At 40.4% G+C, this 15,227-nt stretch overlaps 1 protein-coding gene across 1 annotated transcript in view; it reads right to left on the bottom strand.

The window, feature by feature from the left end:
• Positions 1-11,200, bottom strand: part of LONRF2 (LON peptidase N-terminal domain and ring finger 2) — a 40,324-nt gene extending 29,124 nt beyond the window's left edge. Inside the window, exon 1 of the mRNA XM_014067539.2 lies at positions 10,399-11,200. Coding sequence (XP_013923014.2) covers positions 10,399-11,161 — 763 coding nt within the window. The 5' untranslated portion in view covers positions 11,162-11,200. The remainder of the gene's footprint in view (positions 1-10,398) is intronic.
• Between the last annotated feature and the right edge of the window lie 4,027 nt (positions 11,201-15,227).

Below are 15,227 nucleotides of genomic sequence, written 5' to 3'. Positions count from 1 at the left end.
CGCCGGCACCTCCTCCCTCCCGGCAGCGGCGATCCCGCCCAGGTGGGCCGGCGGGCGCAACCGGGGACTGTCCGGGCAGAAAGCGAGGAGCCGCCCAGAGGCCAAGTCCTTGTGGAGGCCGGGCAAGAGCGCTGCGGGGGCGGCAGGAGCGCCCGGCGACCGGACCATATTCCAGCGGCACCACCGCTATGAGCCGTGGGAAGCGTGGGGCTGCTTCGGCTGGGGCGGCTGCGACCCAGCTCTGACCCAGCCTGATTCTGGCTCCCAGGTGAGCAATGCCCATGGGGCTTTGCCCCGTGTCCACTGCCGCTGTCAGCTGGAGGAGGAGGCAAAGAACGAAGCATATAGAACGCCCTTCTGTCGCCGCGCTGTTGTCACGGCGGTAGGGTCGTTTTTTTCTTAGCGGTTCGGACGCCGCGGATTTGCCTCCGCACTTATGTCGGCACGGATAAGGGCTTCGCGGTTTTGTGGTGGAACCCAGCTAGTTTAATTTTTAAACTCTGTTTGAAAAGAAGAACCAATACATTCTAAACTGGCTGCTGTAGTTAATAAAACCTACTTTCTATCAAATGGGTAAGATTTACTCAAAGTAAATTATTTGTACTGGGTGGACAAACAACACAGTCCTCCACAAATTAGCAACATCCAGATGTGTTAGGACTTGAGGATGTTGGCTAAGACTGTGCACTGAATTTGCATAGAAGGTAGTAGGAACAGAAAGGCTGAAACAGCTTATTAAACCTAAACCTAAAGTAAGGTAAGACATATTTACTAGGCCAACGGATGTGACCTGCAGTAAGGTAAGACATATTACTAGGTCAAAGAATGCAAAAGTCCTTTGTGGGGCACCTTGTCAATGCCTTACTGTTTATATATAGTCTATAAAAGCAAACAAAGGAAGAAAAACAAAATTATATAAGTATAAACTTCCAGGTTATATTTTAATCAAGTCTTTAGATTAAAAAGAAGCAAAAAAGAAGATGGAGCTGGCTTGGTCACAATTATGGAATTCAAACAACTCACTCTCTGTCATGATCTTTTTGTCCCTCTCCCAACAAAAAGCACTGTTCAAACCATTCCACAGGGAAAGAGGGATTGCATTGCAAATCAACTGCCCTCCTACTTTGCTCATGACTGTGAGACAGAAATTGGGTCCTGATTTGTAAGAATAGACAGTAGAGTGAGATAAACACACACACACAACCACCTCCATGAAAAGGAGCAAAAGCTATTCCCTTTCTCATGGATACTTTTTCAGCTTTTTCAGTTTCAGACAATGTTCCCCCAGGCCTTCTTGTCTTCTACCATCCCCGGAGTCCATTTAGGCTCACACCCACTGCTTCAGTGACTCCATCCAGCCACCTCATTCTCTGTCATCCCCCTTCTTCTTTTGCACTCAATTTTTCCCAGCATTAGGCTCTTCTCCCAGTGAGTCCTTCCTTCTCATTAGGTAGCCAAAGTATTTGAGGATAATGTCCTCAAGTTGTAGCAAAGCATAATCGCAAGAAGCAACAGATAAAGAGCAAGGAGAAGCAGGTTCCAAGGTAAACAACAGAACATTATGATATTTACAAACAAGCACAATGTTCACAGCAATGTCAGGCTTGGTTGACAAGCCGGTCAGTCAATTCCTGTCACAACCAATGGATCAATGCTGGTTAATCGGGAGTGGGGGGAGTAAGTATTTACAGAGTGATTAATATTTGTCCACTTACTTGGTCAACAAAAGTCTAGGACTAGGTTATCTGTCTCCTTTTCTACAACTAAAGAAAAAAATTCTCTATATTACATAACAGGTCTAGATGTCTGGTATCTTTTCTGATATTAAACAAATGCCTGGAGTACTATTATTGGTGACATCTATATTAATCAAATCCAATCAAACATTGCATCCCATTCACATCTCAAGTCTACAATTAAGTCTACAATGTCACAACAAATAATTGCAATACAAGACCTATTAAAACATCAAAATAATAATTTCCATACCATCACTACAAGTTCATAGAAGATGACAGAGATGAAGGAAAAAATACTTGTCATAATCTCATCAATAAATGTAATGGATACAGATAATTATTTCATATTTGACAACAGATCTCATTCAAAAGATTATTACTTAATAGACTGAAACATTCTCTTCCAAATGGACTCACATCAAGCTTGTTCTGAACCTGTAATAATAGATATATATATATAATATTTTAACAGCACATGGTGTACAGCAACAGGCAACTAGCAGGGAACATTCAAGAAGTTTATAGGTTATTGAGAGTATCACAAATCACAGTGAAAGCTTATATTCTATTTACTGGGCAATCCTAGACATGCTCCCTCAAAAATATTTCTAATAAATACCATGAGAAATACTCTCAGGGAAGTATGTATCTTCTCTTTTCTCTACTTTGGTGTGTTTCAACTCTAGCAGGAATACTATTTGCATAATTATTTCATTATACTGACTGGAAAAGGGTTGGTTATAAATTTCAGCATTAATGCTCTTTTCAGATTTATAAGCCATCATATACACAACAAAGTATTTACCACAAAAAATTGGACACCTACTAAAAGATTCTTCAGAGACTTGTCTTGAGAGAAAAGGATAAAGCAAGGTGATTTATACTTAAGCTAATTTAATTAAATAACAGGAATAGGCAGAGATATCCCACTACTAAATCTATGTGCTTTGGAGAGAAGAAAAAGCTAAAGTAATGTAGCCTTCTCAAAAGTGCCCCATTTAGCAGCTTTTATGTCCAGTAAGTCTAGACAGGTCTGACTCAGCTGATTTCAGCAGATTGGAAAAAATAAAAAGGGCAACACCAAAGGAAACTGTCTCCTTAGAGCCATGGAAGAATCTGGCCACTGAAATGGTAAAGCCTCTCTGGATTCAGGAGAGCAGAAGGAAACAGGTTAGCTTCAGAAGGAAATGGTACTGATACTATTGGGACAACATGGGATAAAGACTTGGTTTATATCAGAAAATGCTAAGCCCTGAAGTAGTCAAAAATTTCCTGGAAGAAGACAGTGGCGAGCCATTTCTCTATCAAAAAATAAAAAGTAGAAATCTAGGAGCAAAGATATTGGATGGATTCAGAATTGAGGCTTCTTTATGGTATTAGTATGCTAACAGAACAAAGCCTATTGTCCTGTCAGAACTGAATTAGAAAGCCATTTTATGCATGGTATTGTCTACTAAAGTGTATATTGTTAATTGACTTTTATTGTTGTTTACCATTACAGATAGTCGACTTACAAAGTTCATTTAGTGACCAAAGTTAAAACGGCACTGAATAAAGTGACTCATGACCATTTTTCACACTTATGACCTTTGTAGATCCCCATGATCATTTGATCAAAATTCAGATGCTTGGCAAACTGGTTCATACTTATGACTGTTTCTGTGTCCCAAAGTCATGTGATCTCCTTTTGACAAGCAAAATCAATGAAGCCAGATTCACTTATCAACTTATCAAGTGCAGTGCTTCACTTAATAACTGTGGCAAGAAAGGTTGTAAAATGGGGCAAAATTCACTTAACAAATGTATGACGTACCAAAAGCAATTTCAATTTTACATGCTTAATCACTATTTTGTCACAAACCAACTGTCACACACAACTCTTGCAAACAATCTCAAAAGCATGAATTCTTATTCAGAAAAAAAAGAGAAGCTAGTTTTGCTAACTATAGTTTTTAAATTATTTGACTACTTGGCCTATGTATGAACCTATTTTTAAATGTTTAAATGTAGCAGTTCTCATATGGGAACTACATTTGATTTATTGAGTGTGGATTTCTCACATAGCAACCAATAAAATGGCATCCAAAATGGAAGAATAGCTATATGCACAACAGCAGACAAAACCAAGCAAGATTTAGTTCAGTTTTCAAAATGGCGGCGGGGGGCAGAGGGGACTGAATTGAAATTAATACTGAAAATTAATCTTAATTTTAATGATCAGCAGAGATAGTCAGACAATAAAGAAAGAAAAACTCATTCAAATACCTTCCCTGAAAGAATTCAAGAGGAAAAGAATGCAATTTTCATTGCCCTTAACCATTTTGATACTCTAGTATTGTTTTTAGTTCAATGCAAGTAACATAAAGGAAAGCTGTATCAATTCCTAAGTAGCTCAGACATTGAGTTTCTTAAAGCAAACTGGTTGAAGAGCAGAAAACCTGTGAGAAGAGTGTTACTGGTATTTGCAACAGGAATGCCTGCTGGGAGACACAATCAAGGTCCAAATTACACAAAGCTGTCTAGGAATTCAAAAGCTAGCAGGGGTCCTATTTATAGCAATATGGGTAGAAAAACATCCTTAAAAAGTACTCAGCAAGTTCTTTAGTACTATCAGACAATCCCGTCCAGTCACACAATTTCTGAAAGGCATGCCAGTTACAATAGCAGGAATATCCTAGTGGAACTGGGCTTCTCGTATTGTACAGATAACTTACAACCATTCATTAAACAACTATTTGAAATTACAACCGTGCTGTAGGGACTTACAACCCCTCCCTAAAGTTTTAATCATTGCAACACCCCTGCGGTCATGTGATCAAAGTTTGGGTGATTGGCAATGTGCCCACCCTTACAAACCACAGGAGTGTTGCAATCCCCAGTCCGGCCAAGAGGACTTTGCTGACAAGTTTTACTGGTATATGGTAATGTGGGTCAGAAAGCGTCGCTTGGCTAGGCCCAACAGCATGTGGGCTTCCCACCTCCATTTCCAAAAGCCTTCTCCTCCCCACTGCAGATGGGAGACCTCAGCTGACTAGGCCCAGTAACATACAGACCTTCTCCCTCCCTTCTCTCCCTTCCCATATTACCAAGAGGCCTGGCCTTCTTTTTGCCTCATCTTGCCAAGACCATTTGCCTTTCCCTTTCCCTGCTGACAGGTGTGCCCAACTGATGCAAAGCTCAGTTAGAAAGCTAGCAAAAAACAACCATCCTCAAGGCTAGAGGGGCAATCTTTCTCAAGGCTGTACAGGAAAGTCAATCAGCGAAATGGCCTTGAATGTTGGGTCTTCTGGTATCAAAGTTTTTTCACCTCTGGTCCTGCTTGGTGCACAATCTGAGGGTCCTCTTGGATTCACGGCTCCTGCTGGAAGAGCCCATTCTAGCACCAGCAAACTCTGCTCACTGTACTTGTTATTTCCCATTTGGACTATTGCAATATGCTCCACATGGGCTGCCTTTGATCGTTTGGAAGCTTCTGCTGGTACAAAATGCATCTGCCTAGGTTGTAAATGGTGTTGGCTATATAGCACTGCTTCAGGGGCTGTATTGGTTGCCAATGTGTTTCTGGGAGCAATTCAATGTGCTCTTTATCAGTCTTTAAAGTCTTTCATGTCTTGAGCCAGGTTACTCTTCTCCAGTTACTTCTATCTGTCCAATTTGATCTGACAAGATGGGCATTCTTCAGGTCCTATTGGCCAGGGAATATTGGCTGACAGGATAAATGCCTTCTGTCATAGCGCTTGCACTCTGGAACAGTCTCCCTCTAGAGACTAGGATGGTCCCAACCCTGATGGCCTTTTGAAAGTACTTCAAGACTTGGCCATGTACCCAGGCCTGAGGTCCCAAGAGTGCGAAGGGCCCCCTTTCCTGATTTATGTTGACACTGATGGATTATAGTATCTCTTGGCTGCTAATTGAATTTAATTATTCTTTTCTATTGTCTAAATTGTCTTTATGATTATATTCTGCCCAATGTTACTGGTTTGAGATGGATGGCTATACAAATTGAATGAATGAATGCTTTTCTCCTATAACAGCAAAAACTGATCTTCAAAGGCATCCAACTTTATTTGCAGCTATCTGACCTCCTTATTCTTCTTGATAAATATAGTACATATACAGCTATAACAATACAGCTATGCCAACATTCAGGAATTATTACTTACCTTAGGATATTGTTTAACTATAAAGCCCTGCTAACCCCATTCTCAGAAGTAATTCTAGCTTTGCTTCTGCATAATGCATATGAAACTATACTTCTTACACAGTCTGGACAAAGGTTTTTTTTTACCTTCTGAATAAATAAAAATTTCAAGTGTAATTGTTATCTGACTTTAGCTGGCTCTTGCTTACTCTGTATACTTGTTACATAAGCCTGCAAAGGTTAACAACTTTGGATGAAATCATTAATAAATAAATCACTCTGGATGTTTCACCAGCAGAGGACAAAGGTAATGGTCCTGCAATGAATCTGTCTATTTTGTCTCAAAGCAGCATTACCAACACATTTTACATATGACTGTTTTCATCATAAACCGGAAAAAGCTTTTCTAGAAATGCTGCAGGATGAGTCATAAACTGCAAGGCAGTAAAGCATTTCACTGTTGATAACTTGATACAGAGTGATTAATTCAGGCTTTGTTTTCCATTGGATCCCATTTACTAGACCTAATGCCTTCCAATGTTAAAAGTACAGACTCCTCTAGAATGTAGATAAAACCTGTCGTAAATTATGTGCATTTCCACATATCCTCTATCTTATGTACACAAGGTAGCTCTAATCACATTTAAATAAAAGTTAGGTAATGTTGTGTGGTAAGATTTATTGACTTTCTCTGACACATTATGTATTTTTTTTTAAAACCCAGATCTGTGGCATGTTTAACATCAAACACTATAAATACGGTAGGTCAAATACATTATCAACTGACTGGCCTAAATTTTTGTATGAGACAGTTAGGTTTGCTCTTTAAACTTAAGTTTAAATCACTTCGACATCTAACTAAAACTATATTCTTTCAACCCTGAGTAATCAAATGAGAAACTGCTCTGCACGATCTCTTCTGCGCAAACGTTTATTTCTAGCTTATTTCATATTTTAAAAGAAATCCCTGCCATTGACAATCAATTCCATTTGCAATTCTGAGATAATTCAACTTTTGTTCATCTAATAAGCAGCCGCCTTTTTCAAAGAAGATTGTGAGTTTATATCAGATACCTGGTAGCCTAAAATTGAGATAGGGAGAATCTACAAGTCACTGCTTCACTATGAAGCAGGCAGCTGCATCTGTGCTTTTCTTTAATTCAAAATGAAGTATGGGGGTCCAATTTTAAACTTTCTCTGTCCCACATATATAAGTAAAAAGAAAATTCCCACTGAAGGATCTGATTCTGAACAGTTGTCATGAGTTATCTACCCAGAAGTACAGCCCCACAAATCTAAACATAAGGACAACTATAAGAAGGGGGACAAATCCAACCAACACATTATAATCCCAACTAAGAAAATATGCTATGGCTATATCCTAAGCAACAACAGCAACTTATATCTTGGCTGCAGCAACCATGTTAGCAAGGCCTTGTAAAGAAGCAACTGGAGGGCATCAGTGGCCACCTTGACATGATTGCAAGAAAGGAGATTATCTGAAACATAAATTGCACTGAAAAGCAATGACAAAGATAAATTCCTATCACCCAATTCTACAGTACTGTGGGATTGTAGACTGGGGTGTTTGCAAAATATGGTAAAAAAAAAGGTCAGATGACAGCTACCTCAATACAATCAGTGACCAAATTGCAGCACTCTCCTGGCACAGGAAACATGTGTGTATTTAGAAGAACTTATGACGTTTCTGGGACAGCCATGTTTGGTACAAATTGTATAATCCTGTCTAGTCATTTCTGGTAATATATGTTAGGAATACTACCGTGTTTCCCCCAAAATAAGATAGAATCTTATTTCCCCCCCACCCCCGAAATAAGCACTTGACCTTATTTTTGGGGAGGTCTTATTTTTGAGTTGGAGGTGACGAGCGTGGTCACCTCATGGTTGCTGCTGTGTTACAATATTTTGGGGGAGGGCTTATTTTAGCATATGCGCTCAAAAGCTCCATTGTGCTTATTATCCGGGGAGGTCTTATTTTGGGGAAAACAGGGTAGGATCAGAAAAACAAAGCAAAGAATGAGGTCTGGCTTCACAGCTGGCTGAGTACAGCTGCAACTTGGCTCTAACATTTTGGAAACAACTTTTTAGCAACTTTATCTTTCTTGTATCACAAGCATCTAATCACTAAAATTGTTCAAAATCCATATTTTTTGCAAGTAAGATATAAAACTACTGAAAACAAGTGATTGTGTCTTTCAGAATTTTAAGAATGACCTATTAGTCACAAAATCACCCTAGCTTGAGTATATGGTTTTCATAATGAATATATGAATCATTCATCAAAAAAGGGGCACCCTTCAGTGTGTATTTGGAAAAAAGAATGAGATAATTTCATAGGTTTTAGCATTTTAACTAAGTTTCCCCCCTCCCAACTTTATCCATATATTTCTGATCAAATTACAAAACTGAAAAAATCTAACATTGTTATAAATGTTTTCTGTACTTGCACTTCAAGGGGTAGATTGACATGTAAAATTTGGAGTAGTGACTGGATAATTGTAGCATACATCAAAACTCATAAGCAGCATTCAAGACCAAAACATTCAAAATGCTTGTATTTTGCACTTTAAACTATATTAAACTTATTTTCTTCTCTTTCCTACTGTGTTGCAATGATGATGGTGCAAATTATTTGATTTTTGTCAGCTGCAATTCTGTACTTCTTGTTTCAACTCTTGAGTTATTGGAACTGAATTTGTAATTAAATATACTGATCTGTTCTATATAATAAAAATAATGACAAATATTATTGCAACCAAATTTTAAGAAATATTGAGGAAATTCTTAGATCTTTTGGTCTGAATTAATAGGACTGGCAATGAAGTTATGTCTTAATACAGCGACACACATATTTTAAAGCAGGTATTTCCCACCTACTGGTCCCTATATATTTTTGATTGTAATTCCCATGATCTTCACTAGCATGATCGTTCATCTAGGGATGTAAGTGGTTGTTTATAATGTATCTGGAGAATATCTGTTGACAAAACGCTGTTCTAGGAATTCTGCCCCAAAGGAAGGAGACCAAACACCATTTGCAGCAAGCTGCAATGGTAGTAAAATAATTAACACAGCACACTATAATGGTATCATAAAGCATTTGCCATCCTTGCACTCAATATCTGATGCATGTATGTAAGTTGTGGCACTTATGTGTTGATGTCATTGTGCATGTTTCATAATTCCTCCCCCTCCCTGATACCCATACTTGTGGCATTCATTTCCAGCTACTTCTATGACTAGCGGAAACACAGATAATGAAAATCAGATTGGCCATTATTAGTTGGCAGGAAAAAGATGTTAGGTAAAAAGCTGTCCAGAGTAATATGCATACTGTTTTGGGTGTACTAAATCATTCCCAAGTTTCCAATATACTAACTTTTCCACAGTGTTGTTTCACTAAAATTCTCACAACAGTACTAAAATTATGTTTTATATAACAGACAAATATACAAATAGAATTTTTTTTTACTAATTCACATTTAATTCACACATCAGACCCAGAATAGCTTACTATCACCTACACCAAGAAATGTAACAACTCACACAAGATTTAAGATTTCAGCTTAAATAACACACAAGTTCATGACTGTTTTGGAGCAGCACATTCCTTACACTATATTTAACAAGGAACCATTCTACAATTGCAACCGTCAGACTAAAGAGAGTTGTTTGCATAACTAGGAAAATCTTTGGCTGTTTCTATGATGTAGTATGTGGAAGAATGCAAATCAGTTTATGCTGGCTCCTATGATATTCAGTAAACGTAATTTAAAAGATCACATTTACCTCTTCCCCACTTCAAATTTTTAAAAACATTACCAATGTCATTGAATTGTGAAATATGATGGAATGAATCAACTTCTCATGTCACATTTTCAGATCTGTGTCACAGTTCTAAGCAGGATTGCACTAGAAACCTTATTTATCTGATGCATTCCCTTTTGTAATACAATTCATCATACTATGTTGCAGGAAAAGTGATCTAAACTAACTTTGGATTTTCTTTTAAATTACAGCAATTAACACAGAGGAGCACAGAATAGTCAACAGTGTACAGAGGTTCACAGAACAGTATAGAATAGTTGTAAGAAATGGTTATATCTGAAACACAACACCAAAATGCAGACTCTTGAAGCAGAGTAACAGAACAACTTTGTTAACACTTTGCAAGTCTGCCTTTTACCTATCCAAGGTATGGTTGTCTAAGAAGATATACTACCTCACTCTGGGAGACTGATTACAGTACACAGTGCTTCCTCCCCCACTAACCTGCTTCCTAGCTAAGAGCAAACATGCAATAATACAAGTTGGCCTATTTTTTCAGCACCCCCTCCTCCGTTCTTTGTGAGTCAAAAAAGTCGTCTTATGACTGTTACAGCACTGAGGTTTAAATGTCACGCTAGTCTCTTCTAAAATTGGCTTGATACCGGCGACCGAGGGAACTCAGCAAGACAAGTACGATGTAAATGGGGGGCGAGGCGAACGGACACTCACCGAGTTCAAGGGCCTGGTTGTACTTCTCCAAAGCGGCCGCCAGATCCTGCTTCTCCCGCAAGGCATCCCCTTCGGCACACAGCCGGCGAGCTCTGTTCTCGGCTGGGAACCATTTTTCCAGCAAACTGCCCAACACCACATTGACGCGGAGGTCGGCGGGGGCTGGTCCGGCCGCGCTGGGGGCCGCGGAAGAGGCACAGGCGGAGACGGGACGCCGGACGGCGCAGCCGACACACTGCTCGCCGCCGCTCCGGGCGCAGCGCTTGCAGTGGGTGTGCCCGCAGTGCAGAGTCACCGGCTCGTGGAGGAGACGCAGGCACGAAGGGCAGCAGAGCGGCTCCGGAGGGCGGCAGCAAGCGGGGTCCCCCAGCGGGTCAGCCGCCTCCGAGGCTCCCCCGCCGTTTCCAGGGCCCTGCCAGGGAGGCAGCCGCAGCTCCTTGTCGCGGACGAGGAGGGCGAAACTCTCGGTTAGCTCGCGTAACTCCTCGGGACGCAAGCGGGCCAATCTAGCGGCGACGCTGTACGAGTCCAAGGCTTCGGCCATGCGCCCCGCGCGGGCCAGCGCGTCCCCTTGGCGGAGGCACAGGCCCCGCTCAGGCTGCGGCAGATCGGCCAGCTGCGAGCTCAGGATTTCGGCCGCCAGCGCGAATTGCCCGCCTCGGAAAGCTTCCTCGGCCACTTGCAGCATCTCCGGGCAGGGACCTCCGCCCGACAGGGCCTGGGGATGGTGGGGATACTGTTGCGCGGCCGGCCCCAGCTCCATTGTCGCTGCCAGGAAGCCAAGTGGGTGTGGCGGCGGCAGCGGGGGGCTGCGGCTGCTATGGCTCCATGGTCGAAGTCAGGCTCCGCGAAGGCAGGCGGCGCGGGGAATCGTCCCAGCGTAGCCTTCCATCGCCTCCGCCCACGGCCCAGCCCGGCCTCGGACCCTCGCGCTAGAGGGCTGGGCCACTCAGGAGCGCCGCCAGCCCTGCTTCGGGCGGTCCCCGGCGGTGGAGACGGGGGTCAGGGGGAGGAGGAATCGGACGGCGCGCGCTCCCTCCCTGGAGCCACTCGAGCAGGCGACCGCGACTATTTCTGGGCTCGGGCGCTTATGCAACTCCGAGCCGTTGTATAACTCATCCTCCCCGACGGAGGGCAGCACCGCCCTACTGAGCCCGCCCAGTCTCCAGCCTGGTGAGCAGGGCGCACATGCCCTCCGCCAGCCGCAGCGCACGTGCGTGGCCGGAGAGAGGTCGGCCCGCCGTCCGGAGGCTTCCTGGAAGGGAAGCGCAGGTAATTAAATGGCTCCCTTCTGGCCGGCCTTCTTCTTCTTTCGCCCGCTCACTGTGCTCTTTCGCCGAGTTGGGTAGGTGACATCGATTTCGAAAGAGCTCCACGGGGCGGTCTCAGTTACCCAGCGCTTTTATAACTTCCTTCTCAACCATTGGGTGTAAATCTGGCGTATTTTGATAGACACGTTTTACGTAGCTTGCTTTTTTTTTTTTTTTTTTTTGAGAAAACAAAGGTATTCGGCGAATTTGTTCCGCCTTCCTTTGCAACGTCCGAGGGAAGCGAAAGCAACTTTCTCAGCAGCGTTATCAGGCACAGCGGAGTTCTTGCAATCCATTTATGGGAGCGGGACCCATTCAGTTTTCATAAAAATTGAACGTAATGAAAATGAGATCCTCGACGAATAATTCAACATATGCTGGATTACTTTTAATCTAGTCTAGATTACTTTTTAGCAGGAAATGAACAAAAGATGACAATTTATAAGAGCTTGCATAATGTGTTAAATACACAACTGTGGCCGGGTTTGCTGAATCAAATCATACCATGCAAAATACACTGGGTTTAAAAATTGCACTAAAGTCAAGATTCAAGCTTACTCAAATTTATTAACCTATGCCTAACCTTTTTTTTTAACCTTTTCATGAGAACGGCTTGCATTATATTCACAAAGACTACATGGGTATTCTATCATTCTTTTCTTATGCAAGAACCTATTCTCTCCCCTCAGTATCAAAACGATTATATTTTATTATAAACATTAGTGTTGAATAGTAGCTTCCAAAATTAGACATGACATTTACATTGATCAGGATCCAAGGTTATCAAGGTAAACCTTTCCCCCACTTTTTAACGTATTTTCTTACAATTTGAATTGACTAGGCTGGGAGAGTCAAAACTTGATACATTTGGCAAGCATGGTTAATAATCTGGGATAATGCAAGTGGTTATGTAAAATAGCCAGAGGACCTAAGCATGCTTACCTCTATGCCAGACAGAAAACTTCATCAGCTTCAGGGAAATGTTTTTATGATTATACATATCAATTTGAGTCCTTCCATTGTACTGACAGAATTTGAGCATTGTAAGTCTGCTTATAGTTTGCATGAATCTGTTATAATTGTCAGAAATTGTGATCCCATTGAGACACATTTTAACTAGGTTAAACTGGAAGAGGGTTTGGTTTGTTTGTTTTTTGACTCTCCATTTGCACACTTCTTAAATGTTGTAATGCAGGGTTTTCCAATCTTGGAAACTTTTTAAGACACCTGAAGTTCAACTTAGAAAATTCCGCAGCCAGCATGGGAAGCTGACAGGAAGTTAAAGTCCCCAAGTTTTAAAGTCGCCATGGTCTGAGAAACCCTACTGTAATGGAACCACCAGAAAAGATTAATAGTTAGACTAAATAGTGAGAAATTGAAAAAAAATCCTGGTAAAAGACAAATTGCTTCTGTAATATTGGCAAAATTTCCTGCATAGATGCAATCACAATTTCCGTCATCTTTGTTTTAAATACAGAGCACTTTCTTATCTAGAATGTTAATTTGTATTGAAAAGTAATCTTCAGATTTTTTAAAAATAGACAGTGTATTTTATCATTTATCCACTTAAAACATTTTCACCAAGTCACATAAAGAATTTCATTGTGAAACTAATAAAATTGAGCTTTAGATACATTTCGCAGTACAGTTCTCAAAACGTGATAAAAAAAATTCTCTGGACTTTCTAAGATAGACAAAAAATATATTTATGTGTTTCACATTAACAGTTAATCAATGGAAATACAGTCATTTCCAGCCATTTATTCACAACTTTGGACCATGAAGATACCTGGCAAAACATCTCTGGGATGAGATTTTTTCATATATTATCCCTACTACAAAATCATCCTGTATGCCTTTAATTTTGTATAATAATTAGTTTAATAGACAACTGCCAAATTGGTTAGAAGATATTGAAAATTCTGTTTTAATAAGAATTGTTTGTTAGGGACATCTAGTGGTGAATCCAAATAATAAAATACTGTAGTTTTAAACTAAAAGGTGGAAGCATAGATTTAATCTGGTAAACTGATTTGAAAGATGGAAATAATGAAAGCTCTTTATTTTATTGAAATAGCTATACTGCAGCATCAAAATCTAGAATGGTATTAATTTTGTGTTATGGTGTATACTAAAATGTGATGTTTGGCTTATCAAAAGCTAGGTAATATATATTATCGACTAAAGTAAACTTTGAACCAGGGACTTTGAACTATAATGCATGCACTTGACCATTCCAGGCCAATGAAATTCCATTTTAGATATTCTTTCTTATATCTTCCATTCATGGTTTTATTTTGAGAAGGGAAGGTTTATTTGTTTGACAATACAATTTAATACAGCATCATAGACATCTGTACTCAAAACCGGATTTTTGACATTTTAATATTTAAGTCGTTTTGTGGCTAATCCCTTCTACAGTTCAGTGAATCATACTTAAGACGCTTAGGTAAGTGAGCCCCTACCTAACCAGCAGTTCGACAGTGAATGTGAGGAGGCTGCAGAGGGCCATATGATAGATTTGATTTGACGATCATATGATTGACCATATGATGGACAATTTGACAATCTGATGCAATCTATTGATTGCTGTTTCCCAAGGTCATGTAATTACTTTTTACAACCTTCTGACAAACAAAGTCAATGGGGAAGCCAGATTCACTTAACAACTGGGTTACTAATTTATCAAGGGCAGTGATTCACTTAATAACTGTGGCAACAAAGGTCATAAAATGTCTCACTTATCAACAGAAATTTTAGGCTCAATTGTGATCGTAAGTCAAGGACAACCTATTTTGTACTTCGTTATGAGAATGGTTTCCACTGCACCCAAGGCAACATAATTGTACTGGCCATGATATACTGGGATTTCGTGTAATGTTTTCTTACTGAGTCTACCTTCCACCATCTATTATTGGAGTGGTTGCACATTCTCTTTATTGAAAAGGCAACTGAGAAAGTCCTAAGTATGAAAAGAATGCTGGTCTGAGCATTACTTTCTTCAACAACTTTTTATTTTTTTCAAAACATCTCATCAAATAATCTTCTGAGCCCTATATAACCCCCACTGGCATTAAAAAAAAAGGCTGTACTTTCAGTGGAAGGCTGTAGAAAACAACAAAGTAAGATACTTTGATAGAGGGTATTTCCCGGGAGACTAAGAACAAGATGTATCCTTCTCACTAACCTTTACTATCTGCGTATTTTATGATTTGAGATTTCCATTACATCAATACTTTTGAAGCAGTTCATTCATACCCCTTATAACACATTTATCAAGTCTGATATGTATCCCTAAGCCGAAAAAAAGAACCATTTAACAGTGAAAACATGGAATTTTGAATTCAGGTCACTAGAAAGATAGTGGACTGTTGGAGTTAGGCTGGCGGTTTTGCTTCTTTGCTTGGAATTGAACTTCAATCACCTGTCTTATTTCTGCATCATGAATGGAAAACAGTGGCAACATGCATTGTTGATCTGCCTTTCCAAATGGCTTAGGCAACACCTGTCTTCCTGAAG

This window comes from Thamnophis sirtalis, unplaced genomic scaffold (assembly GCF_051295495.1).
Source record: "Thamnophis sirtalis isolate CommonGarterSnake01/CBP01778 unplaced genomic scaffold, rThaSir2_p1.2 scaffold_12, whole genome shotgun sequence".
NCBI classification, from domain to species: domain Eukaryota; kingdom Metazoa; phylum Chordata; class Lepidosauria; order Squamata; family Natricidae; genus Thamnophis; species Thamnophis sirtalis.
This window is presented reverse-complemented; position numbering and strand designations above follow the sequence as displayed.